General features: G+C 36.2%; 1 protein-coding gene across 2 annotated transcripts; it reads left to right on the top strand.

Annotated features, from left to right (window-relative positions):
• Positions 1-160: 160 nt before the first annotated feature.
• Dnaaf10 (dynein axonemal assembly factor 10) lies at positions 161-22,575 on the top strand. 2 transcript variants are annotated; one of them, XM_027934415.3, is made up of 8 exons: positions 161-582; positions 7,145-7,245; positions 9,536-9,666; positions 12,403-12,504; positions 15,608-15,723; positions 16,411-16,545; positions 18,729-18,826; positions 21,479-22,575. In XM_027934415.3, the coding sequence occupies exons 1-8, from the start codon at positions 400-402 to the stop codon at positions 21,684-21,686; spliced, it is 1,074 nt and encodes a 357-aa protein (XP_027790216.1). In that variant the 5' UTR covers positions 161-399; the 3' UTR covers positions 21,687-22,575. The 2 variants fall into 2 exon arrangements, with proteins under 2 accessions (XP_027790216.1, XP_027790217.1); XM_027934416.2 differs by lacking the exon at positions 161-582 and adding an exon at positions 5,402-5,757.
• Positions 22,576-22,788: the final 213 nt, after the last annotated feature.

Genomic DNA, 22,788 nt, shown 5'->3' with positions numbered 1-22,788 from the left:
GCTCCGCCCCCTTTCTAAGAGGTCCCACGCCGGGGTCCTGAAGCAGACTTTGTGAGAGCGTATGCCTGAGCTGTCCTAAAATATGCCTGATTCTTAGGGTTGCCTTTTAGCCGTTCAACTCACAGCCAAGCCACTTAATAATCTCTAACGTGTGTATGTGTGAGGATGGTTGGTAAAAGCGATAAATCATTTGTTGTGTTTGTGCAGAAACGTCTCGTGCGATCTCAGTAAAACATCTGTCCTTTTTGGAGATAACTATGTCCAACTTGTTAGGGCTTCTGGAGACCAAGTACGGCTAGCGGGAAGGACAAACTGTCTTTAATGTTTGGAGCCTGGTTTCCAGGTTAGTTTTTTGTCTGTCTGGGTGTGGCTGTTGTTAGAAGTGAAATCAGCTAAACCATGTCGGCTTTCGAGAAGCCTCAGATCATTGCCCACATCCAGAAAGGCCTCAACTACACGGTGTTTGACTGTAAGTGGGTGCCTTGTAGCGCCAAATTTGTGACTATGGGCAATTTCGCTCGGGGCACTGGCGTCATTCAGCTGTACGAGATCCAACACGGCGACTTGAAGCTGCTTCGGGAGGTGGGTGCCGGTCGAGATGACCTAATTCCAGGCTACGGACTGCCTTTGAGGGCGAGTGCATCTCCTGGGGTCATTCCTGGCGAATACATTCCTCTTTGTCACAGTCTTCGTCCAGCGTCCCCCAAAAGCATATCTTGAGTTGCGCGGGACGAAAGAAGCTGATTGCAGATTGAGAAATGCTTCGGATTTAAAGCATGTCTTTCAAGTCCTGAATTCTCATCCGCGGGCTATTACCTACGTGCCCTGCCAACCCCTTCCCGCCAACCCAAGTGACGTTAAGATTTCGCAAGTAATTCAGGACTTTTTAGGCATTTTGCAATTGTTTGTAGAAGAGTATTTAGTAAGCACATGTAAGAAATGACTGTTCATGCAAGAAGAGCCAAAGCAGGCACCAGCATACCTGCAGTGTAGTTGAAAGAGAAACCTAACACTTATTCTTTCAACTAGTGTCAACCGAGTGCCTGGTATGCCCAGGCATGTGAATGGCAATGTTGCCTCTCCCAGGGTGTTTATTTTCTAGGGGGGAGGGATAATCAGTTTAAAGCGAACCAAAATGCATAAATCAAACCGAGTTCTCTAACGCAAACAAACACGGTTCTGTGAGAATAAAAACAGATTTGGACTGAATAGATGCTAACTAGAGTAGAGAATGACGTTTCCAGAGGAAACAGCATGTGTGGAAGCTCAGTGATGGAAGATGGTTTATATCCTTAAGAAATAAGAACAGTAAGTAGCAACCAGTTGAAAGATCTGTAGAACATTTAAAAATGTATCTCTTTTTAAAGAAAGAAAAATAGGACATTATTGCAGGGTTACAAGTTTTGTAAAGATTAATAATGAAAGAATTAGAGAATTATGACACTAGCATTTGAAAAAAATTTTTTTGGAAACAGGGTCTTGCTATATTGCCCAGACTGGTTTTGAATTTGGGATCCTTTCCACATCTTGGGTAGCTTTAACTACAAACACACAATACCATGCCAGACTAATAATTAGTATCTTATAGCTGTTTACAATTTTTAAAATGTCTCGATTTGGTTCCCTGACAAAAAATTATCAGCCTTAACCAGGTGCATGCATAGAGTTTTAATAGACTTCCAGGGCAGGGAAAGTTGAGAAACTCTAGGAATCAAAAGCTAGGGAGAGAACCAACTTGAAGGAGACAGATGAATACCATTTGGATAGACTAACTTAGATAAGAAGGTATTTGAGGTGCTACCTACTCTAAACTTTCCCGAGTGCCTGTTTTCTTGTTTAGTTTGTTCTCTAGCCAGGAATTCTACTCAGAGATTCCAAACATGGCTTGTTTTTTTCCACCTTTCCTTATGTTCTTCATCACTTAGCTTCCAGTTTTGTTTTTGTTTGTTTGTTTGTTTGTTTGTTGTACTGGAGATTGAACCCAGGGACACTTTACCACTGAGTCACATCCCTGGTCCTTTTTACATTTTTGTTTTGAGACAGGGTCTCATTAAGTTGCTGGGTCTGCCTAAGTTGCTGAGGCTGACCTTGAACTTGTGATCCTCCTGTCTCAGCCTCCTGAGTTGCTGTATTAGTGTACCACCATGCCTGGCCACCTGTTGCTGTTCCAGTGCCCACTTTAGATGATCTGATGTGTGAAAACCTTCCTGATCTGCACCCAAAGTAACTTTTCTTTACATTGCATTCCTATAGTACTTATCATCTGTGCAGAAATATATGTTCTGAGCCATTTCTGTCTAACTAGATTGTAAGCTCCTGGAAAGTAGACAGTGTGTGTGTGTGTGTGTGTGTGTGTGTGTGTGTGTGTTTTAGTATGGTTTGTAAGAAGCAGCTGCTCTATAAACAATTTATTAAAAGGATGAGTGAATGTATGTCTATAAATAGGATATAAGTTGGGAATTTTCAGTATTGATTTAGTGTTTATTAGTCAAGTTGGGGTCAGGGACTTGAACAAATGGGAAACATTGAAATACCAGAAACCTAAAAATGAAGTATTAGGAACAAGTGCTAATTGGAGTTCAACCAGAAAGCATCTGTAGACTTGTGACCTTTTTATTAATAAGAATTATGATTTGTACATATTTCAGTTATACAATTATTTCAGCAAGTGAAATAGCATTCTTTATCTCTTAAAGTTTCTAGATAATTCTAGCAAATCACATTTTTTTAACTAAAGTAGTATCTGTTCATAATAGAACACTTAGAAAATACAGATAGGAAAAAGAAGAAAGTATCACCCATAATCTCAATGTTGGGTATAACCACTTTTAAAATTTTCAACTTAATCCTTAGATCTTCTTTTTTTCTACTATCAATTACTGAGAACTTTCTGTTTCAAGATTCTGTGCTAAAAAAGGGCCAAAGGTACTTGGGAGATGAGTCTCTTCTCATAAAAAGCCTACTGCCTAAAAAGAGGATAAAGCAAAAAATAAAAAAATGCATTTAAGAACTTCAGTTATATTTAGCTATAGTGAAAAGAGAACAGCTTCTTTGATTCACACCTCTTACTGTGCATCAGAATCATCTGAGTTTGTTTTGTTGCTGTTATTGTTTATGATGTTTTAAAATGTTGATGTCTTGGTCCCACCCATAAAAATTCTTGATGCAGTGGTAGTTTGTTGCATCTAGTCTAAACTAAAGTCTCAACGTTGGTTTTTTTTTTTTTTTTTTTTTGTGCCAGGTGATTCTAATGATTACTGGAGTTGAGAAACATTGGGTCAGATGGATAATTTATTAAAATATTAGGAAACATACTTTATTTATCATGTTGGAGCTTTTGAAGACATGCTCCAAAGTCTATGCACCTAAGATAAGATGCAAAGGAAGCAAGTCAGTATTTGTTGATGTCACCCTTGTCTCATTACTCAAAGGACTGGTAGGGAACAGAGTACAGGACCTCCAAGTACAGTTGAAAAGTTTATTGTACAACATCAAGTATGAGTAGCCGGTGTTTTCATCTCTTTTCCCTTCAGCAAGTCTTCCCTGTGTGAGACTTCATCAGTTTATAAAGTGCCACTTTTTTTCTAATTGGCACAGAAGTACCATAAGGACAGGGATGGCCCCGAAAAATGGAATCATGCTTGTGGATGTTTATACTATAAAAATTAGTAGTAACCTAATAAAGTTCTGCTTTTTTAGCCCCCATGCAACTGAATTCATTGCTTGTTAGCATTTGGTTGACTAACCTTTTAATGTTAATTAAGTAGTGCCAGGATGTGGAGGAGGAAATACTGACAAGCTGTACTAGACCCACCCACAGACAGAACAAAAATAGCTTGCATGGGAATTATCGATCATGGGCTTCTGTAATCATGTTAACATATCATTGTAGCAAAGAATACCAAAAGGTAAGTCAGGTAAACCATCACTGATTGTCTTTTCAGTATCAAATAGCAAAAATCATTTATATTACTGTGTGTGTGTGTGTGTGTGTGTGTGTGAAAGAATCTTCAGCCAAATAGATCTCCATTTAATTTTAACTAGTCAGTTTTCTGGAAAGAAAAAATTTTAAGTCATTAACAAATTCTGTGCATATTTTCTTTTTCATAAGTAAAATACTTGACAATTAGAGAGGGAGACCTTTTGTGAAATATAAAAAATAAGTTTCCATAGTGTCATCTCAGTTTAGTTGCTATTATGATCTCCATGAATATTTGAGGAAAGAGAAACAGGTGCCTGTTTTTAGGAGTCTGTTTTCTCACAAGCTCAGCCCTTCTGTGCAAAATGCAGACCTCACTGCATGCAGATGACAAGGTGTTAATATATTTTTATTTGCTTTTAATATATTTTGAGTTTAATTTGATTCTTGCCCAACAGATCATTAGTACCTATACAACTGTGCTTCTTTGATACAAAAAGACAGAAAAGAACACATGGGAGCATAATACCATATATTGATCCTGTAAAGGTATGAATGAGAGCAAGGTATGGTGGTATATACCTCAGTGACTCAGAAGGCTGAGGCAGGAGGATCACAAGTTCAAAGCCAGCCTTAGAAACTTAGTAAGACCCTGTCTCAAATTTTTTAAAATATATAAAAAGGACTGGGGATATGGCTCAGTGGTAAAGCACAGATGGATTAAATCTCATTCCCTCCCCACCCCACCCCCCCAAAGACACAAATAAGGATAAAATACAGAGAAATATGAATGTAGGTTTAATTCATACCTGTGCCATTTAGCTCACTAATTCATTTTAGGACTGGCTCATTTATTTGGTACTTGGGATATGACTCTTGTTTACAGAATGGGGATTATATAATAATAAAATTGTCATTTAATGACCTCACATATAGACCTGTCATAAGCAGCCTCCTTTAATATAAAGAACTTGGAGACTACCTGGCTATTGGGACTTAAAGCGAGTCACTCAGTTTGCTGAAGCTGTTTCCTTTTCTTGAAAGTGGTGTTCCCAATACTTAGTTTGCAGTGTTGTAGGTGTTACTAAGACAAAGGGTGGTCTCTTTTGGAAGAACATTTAGAACAGTACCTTATATATAGGTGTTCAATATATGCATGCTATTTTCATGATTGCACATAAATGATTACCAGAAACAGCTTCAGAGCTGTGGCACATGAAAACCTGCTGGGACAAAAGAGAAGGAAAAAGGTTCCATCACTGGTTTCTCACTCCCCAGCACTAGAGCTGAGGGACTTGTAGATGTTCATGTATACCTTCATTCAACAAGGGTTAGCACCCACTAGGTGTTCAACACATGAGAGAAGGTCCTGTTCTCATGGGACTCCCATTCTAGAAAGGAAGGATATAGATAATTCGGTGAATAAGTACAATAAAGATTAAGTAGAGGGCTGGGGTTGTGGCTCAGCGGTAGAGCACTCATGTAGCACGCGCAAGGCCCTGGGTTCGTTCCTCAGCACCACATAAAAATAAATAAAATAAAGGTATATATTAAAAAAGACTAAGTAGAGAGAGAGATGGTGATCTGAGGTTTCCACTTAAGATTGGAGGGGCAGGGAAGGTCTCTTTGAGGATGTTGCATTTGAACTGAAATCTGAATAGAACAAGGAGGGAAGCATGATGATCTGGGAACAGAGCAGCACAAACAGTGGAAACAGTAAATGCAGACGACCTTCCATGGAAATAACTTTGATGTGTCTGAAGAACAAAGAGAAGACTGACTGGTGTGGCTGGAATGTAGTAGAGAGAAAGGGAGAAGCAGGACACAGTCACAGACAGGTGAGGGCAGATTTCAAAGCACTTTGTATATTAGGTATCTCCTAGGACTTGGAAGCCACTCCGTCAGCCTGTGCCTCTTAAACTTGGACACATTTTACTTCTTTTCTTACTTTTAGAATCTGTTCAGTGACAAAGGTGAAAATATCTAGTCTACATAATGCCTGTTATGTAATAGACTGGTCCTCAGTTTTTTCTTTGGAAGGTATCAATTGTCAGATGTGTGCCTAACTGGTAGAATCTGCACTTTGTGGCACTCTTGGGGACATCGTGAAATATCTGAGTAGTCTGTTCTGTCTCAGCATAGGAAATAAACCTAAATATGCAGAAAATGGTCTCTAATGAAGAGGATTATTTTTGAAAAATGTGAAAAGGACTCATCTTTCTCCTCCATTTTTATTTTGTTTAAATTCTGTAGAGAATGTGTTGTCTTTGTAAACCTTAAGAATTTTCAATTGGAAAGATTACAAGAGACTGAATAAGTGAATAGTTGTGTCTTGTTGAGGCTGTCAATAAATAGGAGTTGTTATTATAGGACAAGAGTGTGGTGTGGAGCAGGCATCAGTAGTAGCCTCATCGAATTCCAGATTCCAGAGTTTCTAGGGGCCAAAGCAGCAGGAAAAGCAGTTTTACTAATGTGATTATATGCAACACAGTAGCCTTTTAACTGAAAGAACTCTCAAAAGATTAACTAATCCATACTCACAGTAGTGTCTTGGTACACACAGGTGTACAAATTTCTTTGCATTAAACCGTTTCCAAACCAGGCTTGGTGGCTCATACCTGTAATCCCAGCAGCTTGGGAGGCTGAGGCAGGAAGATCACAAGTTCAAAGGCAGCCTCAGCAAAAGCGAGGTGCTAAGCCACTCAGTGAGACTGTCTTTAAATAAAGTACAAAATAGGGCTGGAAATATGGCTTAGTGGCCGAGTGCCTATGAGTTCAATCCTTTGTACCTGCCCACCCCCCAAAAAAGTTCCCAGAGCAAATGGGACAAAGCATCTTCAGTTTATAAGAAAACTATAAGATATCTTTGTTCCTGCAGCCATCTGGAAAGAATAGTATCTCCATTATGGTCTCATTTCTACTGAAGCTCTATCACATTAAATGCTGACACTCATATTTGCAAACCAGTGGAGATGGCAGAGTTGTCAGCATTTGAATGTCTCATTAGAGAGATAAGAAAAGCAAATTAAAACTCTTTGACAGTTATATACTTTTAAATTAGAGAAAATGACTAAAGAAAGAACATGATAATTTTTAATCAGAAAATGTTTTAATTGCCTTTATATTATGTGTCTTATTTAAACCCCATAATAGAGCTGTAATGTTGTGGATTATAAATAACTGCTTACATAAATAATGTTTCCTCTCTTCCCTGCTGCTATCAAGATTGAAAAGGCCAAACCCATTAAATGTGGAACATTTGGTGCAACATCTTTACAGCAGAGATATTTAGCTACTGGAGATTTTGATGGAAACCTTCATATATGGTAAGATTATTTAATCAGTATTCAGACAGATAAGCACTTTCTTGATTGTCTTACTACTCTTTCTCAGAAAGAATTTTAATTGTAAAATGTCCCTTTCCTTGTTCAATTTTAATTATAAAAGTATGGAAATTCTATTTTATATATATTTCTAAGCTTCACATGGAAAATCCACTTAAAATTCTAACCTATTTTCATTTAGATATTCTAAATAATATTTTCAATATTTATTTTTTCATATGCTGCTTGTTGCTAGCATTTTATGCTCTATTCCTGCTTAGGATACAGTAAACAAGAATTACACATATATAACATTGAAAAACTAGATCTTGTTTATATTTCAGCAAAAGATTTGGCATTGCAGAATGATGCCCTGAGTTTTTGTTTAATTTTTAATCATTTAAAGTTTGCTTTGTGTGTGTGTGTGTGTGGTGCTGGATATTGAACCCTGGGTCTCATACATGCTAGGCATAAAGTTTGCTTTTTTTTTTTTTTTTTTTAATGCTTTAACACCTAAGCACAACTTTTTAGGAACACATCTGTTGAACAACTCAAGATAAATCTGTTTTGAACAAGCATAATCACAATTGTTGTCAAATGCCTTTAATTTTCATGTCTTCCCTAGAGCTATTTTTTCATATTTATAGTTAAATGAATTGAAATTCCTCTTTAATTACTTTTCAGGAAAATCTGTTATTTTGATTATTTAAACTGTAAAATAATGCTCTAGGAAAATCTATATTTCTCACATCATGTTTGTTTTTCTTTTTTGTGGTACTGGGGATTAAACCCAGGGACGCTGTACCACTGACGTATACCCCTAGCCCTTTTAATTTTTTGAGACATGGTCTTACCAAGTTGCACAGGCTGGCCTGGAACTTGCAATCCTCCTGCCTCTACGTTCTGAGTGGCTGGGATTACAGGCATGTGTTTCTGTGCCCAGCCCTTCATTCTGTTTTCTAATATGTCCTTTGTTTATTCTCACTTAGAATGTGCTACTTTATCTTAAAATCATAACATAAAACAGAATGAAACTAATTTCTCCTTGCTTTAACTGCTTAGTAATTAGTATTTATTTTTCATTTTTTACATACTGTATCATGTACTTTCAAAGAAATTGGAAAAGAAGACTGGTTTTTTAAATAAATATATTTCTATACAAGAATATGTAACATAATGGTTAAATATCTCCCTAACAGAGTACAAATATTACCAACTTATTTTCATTGATGTCTTTTAATTTCATGTTTAAAACAAGTCACATTTTAAAGTCTGTAAAGATTGTAAAACTGTTCTTTTAAGTGGAAGTACAATCCTGTTTAGTTTCTTGATTTTTTCATAATGATGGTATAAAAGTTAAACAACATCTAACTAGCTCAAAATTTTTTAGTGAGATTTTACTTGTCTTAATCTAATAATAAATTGAAATTACTTTTCATAAATAGTCACTTACCTTTTTTAAAAAATATAAGTTTTTGAAAAACGACTTACTAAGAAAATTGTGGAAAGAAGCTACCACAGAAAAGCAAAACAAAGAGGGAAATGGAGGGAGGCAATAAAGGTCTGTGTGAGCATAATCTTGGCCAGCCAATCATGGCCCAGCCAGCTAGTATAGATATAAGCACACGTGGTAGGTGGTATCTGGATGCCTTTTTATGCACTAACCATGAATAGATGAACTGCAGCCAGGCGGGATATATTTATTGTGACAGGCATAAGGAACCATTAAACACTATGTCACTGGATGAAAATAAGTATGGCATTCAGTGAGAATACATTATAAAGTGAGGAACATACACAAAGTGAACACTACTCTTAATTTATCCTTTGAAAGGGTCTCAAGATCAAACTGCCAAGACTTATTTTGGAAGCATTTAAATCACTTTGAATTTACTCTAGATTTAAAGCAGTGGTTATCAGACTGCAGTATACCAACTAGAAGATTGGGATCCAGTCCCAGAGATCCTGATTAATGATAATTAGGGATGAGCCCATGAATCTGCATTTATTAACAAGCACACTTGATAATTCATTTGTAGAAGACCTAAATAGGTCATCTTTGAAGAACACTAAGTAGAGAAGATTCAAGAATTCAAATTCCAGGTTGAACAATGACATTTCTCATTGGGGGCTTGAAAGAACCTGAAGTGGAGAGAAAATTTAGAATTTGAATATACTGCAAAATCCTTGTTTTTAAAACAAAAATTTAAGTATGGTGTTCATTTTATAATTTAGTAGAGGACTTAATGTTTGGGACATGTGATCTAAGTAAAAAGCTATGTTTTCTGTTTAGGAATTTGGAAGCTCCAGAGATACCAGTGTATTCTGTAAAAGGTCATAAGGAAATTATAAATACTATAGACGGTATAGGTGGTCTAGGAATTGGGGAAGGAGCACCCGAAATTGTGACCGGAAGCCGAGATGGTGAGTCAATGTATTCTATGAATTTAAAAAAATTTTTTAAATGGAGATCTCTGTTCAATAGTATATTATCTCTACCTAGAAATCCCCTTTGGTCACCTTGATCCTCTAAATCTAACAGTTTTGCTTCCACATTTTTAATAAGCAAGTTTGACTGCATATCCCTAGTTGTTTCAGACTTCTGGTATTTTAAGATAGAGGCATAGCACTTACTATTTTAGTGTTGAATAATTCAACTACTAACAATGATAGTTTCCTCTGAACCTTGAAGGATTTAAAATGTCTTTACAGGTTTTTGAGGCAGCTGACGATATAATGTGGGTGGCAGCTTTTCATTTTCTTTTTTTAAAAAGCAGAATCAGTACTTGTGAAAATTGTCATATTGACGGCTGCTGGAAAACTGAAGTTCTGCAGTCCATCCACTGATCACTGGGGAGAGCTTCAAGGGCACCTGTGCAGCTTGTGAATCCTACAATGCTGACAGGGGACAGATCTCTTGGTGTTCAAACTTGTCCTGAACCAGTCTCATGGAATCTGCAGTTTTTGTTGCTTTCACAAGGGCTCCAGGAGAGATTGGTAGCCTAGTTGGTTTGGCAAGTTTTTAAATGGCTGCTCAAAACTGACGAAATTGTTTTAAAAGAAAAGTAAAATGTGATTTTTCTGTTAGTTATGTGAGGGCAGCTGTGTATTAGAAACCAATTTTTTTTTCTAATCATAAAAGCAACATGGAACAGAAGGAAAAATAACAGTCTATCACATTACTACCACTATTAGATTTTTCTTTTCCTTTCCAGTTTTATATATTGCCAGGTTTCAGTTCTTGCGACTAAAAGGCTCAGGGGTCACTCCAGTTGAACTGGGCTGACTGGGCTGCACGAAATAACCACACAAGAGACACAAATACCTTTTTCTTTGGGGTCGCTGTGACGGCTTCTCTGACCTTAAGGGTCCGCAGGAAGAGAGAGAGCAAGAGCACGCGCTGACCCCTTTTATTGAGGAGAAGCTATTCAAATGAGGCAAGGGGTCAGGTTTCAGGGGGCTGAGTCTATCTTCATGATGTCCACTGTCAGCAGGTTGACTGACACCTGGGTAGGATACACCCAAGGGCACAGTAAGAGAAGGGGACACACACAAGGCACTTCCATGGAAAATTCTATCCTAAACAGGGCAAGAGGTTATATTACAAAGGAACAGGTGAGCCTAGCTCCACCCATGGGGCTGTAGCAATAAACACCCATGGACGGGACACCAACCCTTGAACCCAAGAAGGGTGGGGAAAGCTCTGCCACATTTCTGTGACTGAGCACCTCAGCACCCAGCCAGGGAGTGTGACCCAGTCACATGCAAGGTTGGTCTCCCACAATATATAATTTGCATAGTTATAAGCATGAATGCTATTATGTGTCTTACTTTGTTCATTTAATGTTTGTCATATGCAAATGTTGCTCTTTCCATATTATTATTTTAATGACTATGTAATATTCCTCTGTTTGGATTTACCATAGTGTACTTAACCATGCTGCTGTTAAAAAGCATTCAGTGTGCTTTAAGTGTTTTGTTTATTGTTTTAAGAGAGTGACATAAAAATAATAAGAAATGCTTATTGGTATGTATGTGACTCTTTTGGATTAAACATATTTTATGATTCTTAAAATTTGATGTCAAACTTACCAAAATACCTGTTTACATTGTCAGCTATAGTGAGTAAGGTAGATTTTTATTTTATCCTACAGGCATTGATTTTCTTTTGTTTTCCCCCTCACTTTATAGATGAAAATGGCACTTCATTCCAACTTGTATAAGTGCTTTTCTACATTTATTTACTAGTTTAAGAATTTTTGTTATGTTCTTTGCTAATTTAACTATTGCAAATTTACTATAAATCTTACTAATTTGTATAAACCCTGTAGAGTAGTAAGATGATAATCTCTTGTGATATTTATGGGAATTTTTTTCCTCCTTATAGGAGGCTTTTAATGACCAATTTTATCCCTGAAGATAAATCCAGTAGGCTATCTTCCCCCTTTCTGAGTTTATTATTCCTTTGAAGGATTTTTTGCCCTTTTCTTCTTCTCCCCCAATACTTGCCTTTGGGGGCATTTTATTTCATGCATTTGCATTTCTTATAAGCAGTGACATTGGTTAGTACTTCCTCTAATATGAATTAACAGGAGGAAGTTGAAATTAAATTGAGAAGAAATATTTGTTAATTTTACTTTATAGTTCCCTCTTCACTATTGCTCCAGGGAAATTAAACTTAATTGTATATGAAATAGTAGCCTAAACACATATAAAAAACCTTGGATGTAAAAAATTAGCGCTTATTCTTCTGTATAAAAAAATGTCAAAGGATAGTAAGGGAAAATAAAAATGAAAACCACACTGGTATTATTCTGAATAAATAATACATCAGTTTTAAGCCCAAACAAAATAAGGCTTGGTTTGAATTACATAACATTTGTGTTTGTGTTATCAGTCATAACTTGTAGATCACTTAGGAACAGTTGTTGGGTTTTCTGTGTATTCATTAATTTGGAAATCATGTCAGACGGTAACATGTGTTATTTTTTCTCATCAAATAGAACTTAACCAATTAGAATTTTTTAAAAGTGAATATTTTTCAGATATCTTAATAACTATAATATTGCCATGTACCCAGGAAGCCATTACAAGAGAATACAGAAAGAAAATGTGATCGTTCACTATTTAATGTTGCCAACTGATTTTCATTCATGACAGGAACTGTGAAGGTATGGGACCCAAGGCAGAAAGATGATCCTGTTGCAAATATGGAGCCTGTGCAGGGAGAAAACAAGAGAGACTGTTGGACTGTGGCGTTTGGTAAATCGTTGAAGAACTCTCACATTTGAAGTCCAGAAGGAAAAAAGCCCAGTGCTTCAGAAAATTCCCAGTAGCCCCTTAGTAGTCTGTTTTGTGGGTTATTCTGATGGTTTATTGAGGAAAATATAGTGATTAATGTCAGACTCCAGGGCCAGGATTTGAATCTTCATTCTGCTACTTATTGTGTGGCTTGGGGGCAAGCTACCAAATTACTCTGTTCCATGGTTGTTTCCTTTACAAAGTGAAACTAATAGGAAAAGCTACTAATTTATACAAATTAGTAAGATTGGAGTTCAGTGAGTTAATACATGTAAAGTGCTTAGAATTGTGTTCAGATTATTAAATGTTCAAAGAATTTTCCATTATTATTATGTGCTTCTGTAGTTAGATGATATTAACCTAATTTAAAAACCACTACCATTAATGGGCCTAAGCGGAAACTCAAATGCAAATGATAACCTAACAAATCTTACATCTTATGCGGAGTATTTATTTTCTAGAAAATACGTGCCATTACAAAATTATTTCTTAAAATTCAATAACTGTTCATTTATTTATTATTGATATAGTAATATTGGCTTTGTAGGATGAATTGAGGCTTGGTTTTTGATTTCTTACTGAACACCGAAAAGGACATGTGACAATTTTTGTTTTGATCCTCTATTTTATTCCTGCTTTTACTTAGTTTAATCCTATAGAGATAACAGGGATAAAAAATAGGATTTGACAGTATATATGAACACTTCAATTTTTAATTTTTTTAATTAGACTTATTTAGTTAGAAAAATTTTAGATTTCCAACTTCTAAAAGATTCTTGTATGAGAATAAGTGTGAGAATAATAGAAACTTAAGATATTTATACTTAGGGAAATTTCAGGATCAGCATTTAGAATGATTATTTTTGAATTGGTATGTTATTGTCTTTGGATCCATGAAAGCCTTTTCATTGTTGATCTCAGTGACATAAGTACAACGTGGACATAAAAGGACATTAGATTTTAACCTGCCTCAGCCTCCCCAGTAACTAGGACCACAGGCGTATAGCATCATGCCTGCCTTGAGAATTTTTTTGTGTGTGTGAATGACAAGTATGTGCAAAGCACTGGGGGCATGCAGGGGTGGAACAGGCACATATTTTAGCTTCAAGAAACTGAAGAGACTGAGGCAGTAGGAACCCAAGTTTGAGGGCAGCCTTGCAACTTGGTGAGACCATGTCTCAAAATAATTTTTTTGGTAAAAGGGGGCTGGAGGAAGAGCTCAGAATTAGAGCATCCCTAGATTAATTCCTAGTACCAGGAAGAAAAAAAATAAAAAGCTTACAGTTCAGTGAAGAGGACATGACATCCTCACTAAATGCAGTACAAGAGAGCAGTAATAAAAGATCCCGAGAGGGATAGGTAAATGTCGAAGGAATCCAGAGGGAGAGACTCTTGGGGAGGAAGAGCATTTTGAGCTCAGACTAAAGATTTACAGGATTTAACCACTGAAATTGGGAGGAAATTTCAAGCATGGGGAATAACTGGATAGTGCCCAAGAAAGTACCTTGAGGGAACAGTGGTGGTCGTAGCTTTCCAGGTGTCTCTGATTGTGGCCAGAGGCGTTTGATAGTCTGGAGGTAGGCATTTGAAGGTTTTTACATGGATGAGATGTGGTCTGAGCTTTAAAAATATTAACTGGTGATGTCTGATGGTAGAGACGAGTGGTGCTGGGGCTATGAGTGCAGTATTCCAGGAAAGAGAGGTTAGGAGCAGTGAGAATGGAGCAGAGGGAATGATTCAGAAGATAATATTGTGGTAGAACAAATAGAATCTGACAATCTTTTGGATAAGAGCAACAAGAAAAGGAATTATGTCCAAAATGACTAAATTTTGAGACTGATTATGGAAAGTTCCAGAAGGGGTGGCATGGTTTATAAGGGAAATGGTGAGGTCTGGTTGGGACATTATGAGTTAAGATGCTGGTGTATCATCTAGAGGGAAATGCAGGGCTGCAATTCTTGAGGAGGAAGTTGGAGGCAGTACAGAATGAAGGCATTGGGATAAAATGTCCAGATAGCCTACCTCTCCCTTGTCATTCTTTTCATACCAAGAGGTACCAAAAGAAGAAAACAAAATAAAACTGGATCTTTGCATAGTGAATTTAACTAGATTATGAACTTATTTCAGGTGTGATCATCCATAATATTAAACATATGTTACAGCCTACTTGGCTTTATTCCTTGCAAAGACAGAATAACACAAGAACAACATTTTGCAAAACATATAAGTTTCAAATAGTTTCTCTTTACACTCACATATAGTTACTGCTGAAGAAAGCATTAGAAGCATAGCTGCATTTGTCTTCCCAGACTCTACTATGTTTGAACTGTAGTTGGTCTACTAGACTTTGCAGATATAGTATAGGGTATTTTTTTTCAACTTAGAATTTCATAAACCCTTTCATGTACCCCTGAAGTATAGAATTTCAATGAGTCAACTTTTTAAAAATATTAAATACCAAATAAATAATCTTGATAGCCTGTCAGGATTGATAAACTGGGATTCCACCCAGTGTGATTTTTTAAAATTAGATTTGGTATAAGTTATTTGTGTAGTTTCTTAATATTTTTTAGCAGCCTCTAAATTAGCATTTATAAATAAAGAACTAAATATATATACATATATATATTTAGTTCTTTCTTTATAAATGTATATATACATATATATAAATATATATAATTGTATATATACATATATATAAATGTATATATACATATATAAATGTATATATATACATATATATAAATGTGTGTGTGTATATATATATATATATATATATACACACACACACACGTATATATACACACACACGTATATATACACAAACGCGCACACACACACATATTTTTTTCCCCCATTGTACTAGGGATTTAACCCAGGGGCATTTTAACACTGAGCAATGTGCCTAGTCCTTTTTACTTTTTTATTTTGAGACAGGGCCTCACTAAGTTGCCTAGGCTGGTCTTGAACTTATGATCCTTCTGCCTCAGTCTCCCAAGTAGCTGGGATTACAGACATCTACCATCATGCCAGACTCTCTGAAATGTTGTATCTTGGTTTCTAGGTAATGCTTATAATCAAGAGGAACGTGTTGTTTGTGCTGGCTATGACAATGGGGATATCAAATTGTTTGATCTCAGAAATATGTCACTGCGGTGGGAGACAAACATAAAAAATGGGGTAATGTACATTCTGATGCTATTTAGTTTCTCTGCATGTTTTTGTCCACCTTGAATTACTGCGAAGTTCTGAAAACACCTCTCTTAACCTATCTCAGTCAACTCTTCTGCCAATGATTTTTAACCTTTTGGGGCCAAACTCCTTTGAGAATCTAATGCCAATCATGTATCCTTTCTTCAGAAAATGCATGCATACTCAAATATGGTATGCACAATGCCAGGGAGTCCACCAGCCCCAGAGGGCCCATCTGTAGGCCATGTAGTATGACATTATAATAAGCAAGTAAGAGCCCTGTTGTCTGCTAATATCAGAAATTCTGAAATAATAACAGCATCCCCAACTACCTTGGAATTTTGGTTCCTGAGTTGTGCACTTTGACTGGAAAACATTGTTCCTTCCTGTTTTCTAAAGGTAACTCGGGCTGACCTGTGTTAAATAATGTAAAAAGTTACATTTTGATTTTCTAAATGCAGTCACTGATCATGGGAACCCAAGATGGTTTTGTTGATTGTGTTAACAGAGAAGCATTTTTTTTAAATAATAGAAATACTTCATGTATTCATGCAGTAGATGAAATGATTAAATGCTTTTACTTGATCATGTTATATTAGTAAAGCTGTTTAACCTAGTTTAAAAGAGCCTCTTGAATAATAGCAAACCTACCAATAAAGTATTCTCTGTTTTCAGGTATGCAGCTTGGAGTTTGACAGAAAAGACATAAGTATGAATAAATTAGTAGCTACATCTTTAGAAGGAAAGTTCCACGTTTTTGACATGAGAACACAGCATCCAACGAAGGGTTTTGCCTCTGTCTCAGAAAAGGTAAATATGGGGGAAATGTCTTTCTCTGAAGTGGAATAATAACTTGTTTTAGGCGAATAAATACAATTAGTCACCAAGGTTCCTCCAGGTATTTATGTGAAGGGAGAGCTATTTTTGTTATATTCTTGTGGGATCTTGACAAATTTTTTTATGTGAAGAGTACTTTCCTAGAGTGTCTCAACTTTAGATTTCTAGATTATAATAAAGTCTTCAGATAGGAATATACTTTTGTAGTTTAGGAACAATCACAAAAAACCTAGGAATGTGATCAACAAAACCCAACCTTGTGTTTTCTAATAAATATATTTGCATGAATACCTAATGGCTTGCCTTTCAAAATATATCAGTATATATCTATTATGTCATTTTATCACATTTTATTTTATATTCTAGTTTACTATATTAAATGAAATTATTTAAAGCACCAATGATTGTCATTAGACCACAGCAAATATTCAAAATTATTTAATTTATTGATTTTTTACTTTGCCATATATTTGGGGTAGCTTAAAGGGAAACATGGTATTATAGCATTGGAAAAATAGAAGAGGAAAGCAAGATAAATAGAAAATACTGATAAAAAGAAGAAGATAACCTCTGAAGTAAAGAAAATACATAAAATTCATGCTGAAATGTCCTGTTACTTGCAGGAGATGGGTTGAAAATATGACTCTGAGTTTCCTTGATATAAAAAGAAAGGGAGATCAACAGACTGGTGGTTTCCATAAGATTAAAATGTACAAGTTGCTGAGCAGTTCACCTCCTTGCTTCCTCTTCCTTCACTGTGGATTCTGTAGGATTTCTCAAACGTTTCTATTTTGTCTATCTGTGATTACAGTTATTATTGTGTATAAACTACTGTAACTGCTTAATGAGCTAAGTTCTTAACAAGGGAGCCATAAATTGTAATATTGCTTTTCCTTTGTCATTTCAGAACATACTAAGTGTCTATCCACAACATACAGCATTTCACTAAATTGTCCATATACAGCTGGCAACCCATTTCTCCTTATCTACAAATAGTAGTGTCCTCTCCAAAAATTTTTTGTTATGTTTATTTAATCTAATAGTTGCTAAATCTGTCAAATAAATGACTCTGGTGTATTTTAAGAGGGCATTTCCCCTCTTTTGTATTTTTCCTCAACTTCTAAAAGAAAAAAGAGAACTTTAAGCTATAAAGTAAAATTTTATTAAGTTTTGACAGCTTGAACCTAATCACTTGGGGACTTTCATATACTTAAAGTGTATATTTTGAGATATGTGTTTTTATCTGCTAATGGTAATGCCCTCCACAGACTACTAAAATACAAATGTCAAGTCCGATCCCTCACCAATGTGAGGTGTATGAGTTTAGCTTAGATGGGGCCCGCCAGTCCCACTGCTTGTAAAGCTGAAGTCATTCTTTCATCCCTTGCTCTTTCCCTCCTCCCTTCTTGCTGTGCTCAAGCTCCCCTGCAGGGAACATAGATAGCATTGCCAGGACTGATTTACTGGCTGCTGTTGAAGTGCCAACAAACCCTTAACCTTTGGGTTGTCATGTTTCTTTTTGTTTAATGAGACTGATAAAGGCCTTGGCTTCTTAAGACAGTAAACACTGTCTAAATCCTCATGGTCCTCATTTTGAAGACTGGACAAGTCAAATGGGAGTAAATTGAAGATATGGCTCTTGGAACTATGAATTAAAATTTAGTCTATAAATGGGAACTCTACTCTTTCTGCTCAGTCTTGCTGGGAACCTAAAACTGCTCTCAAAAATGAAAGTCTATTTAAAAAATCAGTTGCTACTTTTTTCCCCTAGGAAACAACAACAACAACAGTAGCCCATAAATGAAGTTTGATTAATAATGTAAGAAGATTAATAATGTAACAAGAGATTTTTAGATATATAAAATTTATCCTGATAATGCATGTTACTATAAACTAAATGAACTTTTGATTTAATATATTTTTTAATCCACTAGAACTTTTTTCCATAGAGCAATAAAGAAAACTGATGCTTTTCCTAATTTCTGATGGACTCCTATAAAGTTCTATAGCCATTTATAAAGAGATGTGCCAGAAAATAACCTTAGTTCCTGTTCTAACAGCTGAAGTTATGGTCGTAAAAATTCTTTGTTTACAAGGTTCTCATCTAGGATGCCATGCAGTGTATAAACCAGTTGTGTGCCTCTCATCCTGTCTAGGCCCATAAATCGACCGTATGGCAGGTCCGACACCTGCCGCAGAACAGAGAGCTCTTTCTGACAGCTGGAGGCGCCGGCAGCCTTCACCTCTGGAAGTAGTAAGTCTCTACCAGTGCACACTGCTCCTTTTTAAGTTACTTGTGGGTGTAAAGTAGGATTAGATTGAACTTTTTTGTTTTTTTCCTCCTTTGACTTCATTTTGATATGATTTAAACATTCAAGGTGTTACATAACTGTTGTTTTCTAAGTATTTTTAAATGATGTATTTATTTTACATTTAATAATTGTTAGCCTTCTTTTGACATATTATGCCTTCTATACACGAAACAGATTAGGAACAGTATTTATATATGTATATATATAAATCTGACTCAAGAATTTGTCAAATACAACACTACCTCTATAAGGTAGGAATAGAATTAAATTTTGTAGTTTTTAGATCCTGATAATTCATTTGCCTAAATTCATATGACATCATTGAGATGAAACCAAAACAGGAGCCTAGAGCTCCTGGTTAGTTTCCAGGAGAAACTTTGTCACTAAATTTGCTTTCTGCATACATAGACAAATGCAGAGTTACAGTTAGAGCTGTGACCATGAACTGTCCCTTGAGAATCCCAAGGGTCATAAGGTAGTAGATACCATATTAGATACTTATTTAAAGATCTGATAAAAATTAGGAGTCAAGTGGGATATAGTGGCCTGCACCTGTAGTCTCAGCTACTCATGAAGCAAAGGCAGGAGGATCACTTGAGCCAAGGAGTTAAAGACCAGCCCAGGCTATACAGCAAGACCTCCATTTCTAAAAATAAATAAGTAAAAAGCAAAAACAACAACAAAAACAGAAGCCCATAAGTGAAGTTTGATTAATAATGTAAGAAGAAAATCACCATCTTCAATGTCTGAGACTTTCACACACAAAATCCTTTTATATATATTAGCTCCTTCTAGAAACTGGAAGGAAGAACAGGGCTCCAATTGGAAAGTGCTTGTTAAAGTATTTAAGGGATATAACTGGCAAAAAAAAAAAAAAAAAAAAAAAAAAAAAAATCCCAGAGCAATGCTTTTGACTAAAACAATAGATTTCTGTGGGCAAAAGACAGAAGAAAAGTTTTAGGCGTTCTGGGGAATGTCAGATGGACAGATCATTTGGTAATTTGCCCAGGACCTTGGCCCACTGTTCTTCCTAGATTCTTCCAAAGCAGGCTACCCCATATTAGGCTTTGCCAGGCACTTAGTTAAGCTATACAGTAGCGCCATGAAGACCAAACTCTTTGGGCTGCTCGCCTGAAGAATAAGTAAGTACCAGTTTTCTTTGTATCCACACATGGACATGTTTGCAACTAGAATTTTTTACTATAAAGGATTTAATTATATCAGTAAAGTTGGGTCTGTATGGAGTTAGAATTTCAAATTCATCTTAATATGAACTTTAATTCTTACCATATCAAGTGTCTAGTCTAATTTTCAAGTGGTTTGGAGCTTTGCTATCAAGTATTGTACCAGCAAAGAAAATTGGCCTAAGTAAAATGTTTATCTTGATTTCCATTTGCCAATCTGCCTTGATAGCAGTGCAATTAAATTGTAAATATTTATTGAGCACTTAACCAAGGTTTCCTAGAGAAACTCATCTAGTTATTTGAAATTTATTTCTTAAATGAATAGTCATCAACATACTGATTTTTTGAGTATTTGAAACACATATGCACATATATGTTTAAAATTTTAATAGATAATATGGACACGTTAGAACAAATCTTTAAAAGATCTGATAAAAACTGCTGGGAGTCAAGCAGGGTGCGGTGGTTGTATACCTTTTTCCAAGTAAATAACTACAGCCTTTGCCAAGAGACATATGAAAAAAGTCTATATTTAAACTGCTTAGTCATATCTTCTAGTTAAAATAACATGTAAAGTTTGAGAGAAAAAAAATAGTAGGTTTTTTTACCTGTAGCCTCTTCCTTGATTTCTGCTCTGCTTCTGATGTGCTTTGTGCTCTTAAGCTCTGGGCCCTTTTTTTTGAGCATTTATCAAATAAAAAGTCCCGTTGTACCAAAAAGGCTTTAAAAAGCCTTCTGAGGAGGAGTCCCCCTGTATTCAATAGAACACATCTTTTTAGTGGAAGGGATTTCTCCCCCACCACTCCCAAATCTAGATCAAGAAGTATATTTATGGAATTGTTCTTTTTTCTTTTTTTTTGAAGCAATGATGTTTAGGTTTAAAATCTCTCCCCAGTAGTTCCTTCCCATGGAAATGGTACACAAAAGATCCTTAGGCTTGGATCTGTATGATGGAGCTCAGAAAGTGGGGTCAGTTCTCCATTCTGGAGGTGTTTAGATGGAGTTCTGCAAATGTTCTTACAGCTCTTGCCTTTCCATGTGCTGCTTGCCCATATGTGTAGTTCACATTTAGAGATAATTCCAGTTACAATGAAAGATTATATACCAAGACAGTTTACTGAAGATGCTAGATAACCTACAACTTTCATATTAAAAGAAATATAGCAAATGAAGAACAGAGATGACATTTAAAAGTTTTTAATTGAAATAACCCTTTTTGTGAAACCTTTTGTGAACAGGGTTGAGGTTGAAGTAACTTCTCTTTATTTGCTCACAACTCAATATTGGAAAGATTCTTGAAGTGTTAGTAAGTAACTAAGAAATAAAGTAGAGTCATTGGAGTTGATGTAAAAAACTAAAATGGTGAATGCGGAAATTTGTCTTTTCTTCCCTCTTGGATCTTGTTTTCAGTGAATACCCCGTTCAGCGGTCAAAGAAAGATTCCGAGGGAGTAGAGATGGGAGTCGCAGGTTCTGTCAGCCTTCTGCAGAACGTCACCTTGTCTACTCAGCCCATTTCAAGTCTGGACTGGAGTCCAGACAAAAGAGGGTTGTGCATCTGTAGTTCATTTGACCAGACGGTGAGAGTCCTGATCGTTACAAAACTCCAGACAATTTGATGTGAAGACTTGGGACTTGAAAATTTCCAGAGGCCTCAAGAGAATTCAGGATATGTTCTGAGATCTTCTGACCCTCATTGAACAATGCTGGATTTGGCTAACGAGTAAAGGCCCCAGACATAAACCTCCAGCCAGTTTCTGGCCTCTCTGTGGGCATGTTTGGTGGCCTGACAGGACACTGGCTTGCTGCTGCATCTGGGGGCACCACATCTCCAGGACTAGCTCTTTTCTTCTCCCCTCTATTTTGCCATCAAAGTCAAGAGCCCAGCACTCTGGCACCCAATTGTGGTCCCAGCTACTCAGGAGGTGGAGGCAGGAGAATCACTTGAGCCCTCAGGCTTAAGACCGGCCTGGACTACATAGTGAGACCCCCCTACACACACACTCTAAATAAATAACATAAAATATATTTTAAAAGATAAAAATTCATAGTTCTTTATACTTAAATATGTTTTAAATTTGTTCTGTATCCCCTAAGTTCCATATTTTATCTTTAGACTTGTGTTGCATTTTGGTGTTTTATGTTGTAGGAATCATTTCACCTGGTTTAAAACAGCTTGCCTTAGAAAAACTACTCTGAATTAACCTTTGTAGATACATTTTGAGAGATTTTAGTGTCTGTTTCTGTACAGAATATTATTTTATGTATCAAAAATGGCACTGTCAAACTGGATTTATGTCACTGCTTTCAGTAGTATAACTCATAAGATGAAAATACTGTGATTTACAAAGACCTCTTTTTACTTAAAATATGGGAGTTGAGTTAGTGAGATTTGGTCATTTACTGTGGTAAGTGATGATGAGATCTAGAAGACCGGGGATTTTATAGCTTTATTTTTTGTTAAAGGTTTTAAATATATTTCATAAATAAACTTTTTTTTGAAGCCTATGGAAGCTTTGATTCTGTTAGCAGTGGTAATAAAGCCAACACCATCACTTATTTGTGCTTTATAAGTGCTTAACAAGTACCTCTTGGTTCACCTTGTTTCTTTTCTGTTTCTACATCCTTAGCTAAGCCTGGGGAGGTACTGATAGATGACACACTCATTAATCCTCCTCTCCTCGACCCCTTCAAGAGAACAGAGCCACTGAACATGTACAG

Source organism: Marmota flaviventris, chromosome 14 (assembly GCF_047511675.1).
Source record: "Marmota flaviventris isolate mMarFla1 chromosome 14, mMarFla1.hap1, whole genome shotgun sequence".
Taxonomy (NCBI): domain Eukaryota; kingdom Metazoa; phylum Chordata; class Mammalia; order Rodentia; family Sciuridae; genus Marmota; species Marmota flaviventris.
The sequence above is the reverse complement of the archived record's forward strand: the minus strand, read 5'-3'. Positions and strand labels throughout refer to the sequence as shown.

What these genes read in the sequence shown, in the direction of transcription:
- Dnaaf10 (XM_027934415.3), top strand. Translation starts at nt 400, where the DNA reads ATGTCGGCTTTCGAGAAGCCTCAGATCATTGCCCACATCCAGAAAGGC. An exon ending in GATGGAAACCTTCATATATG is followed by an intron (nt 7,246 to 9,535) that starts GTAAGATTATTT and finishes TTTTCTGTTTAG; the next exon opens with GAATTTGGAAGCTCCAGAGA. An exon ending in AGCCTTCACCTCTGGAAGTA is followed by an intron (nt 18,827 to 21,478) that starts GTAAGTCTCTAC and finishes TCTTGTTTTCAG; the next exon opens with TGAATACCCCGTTCAGCGGT.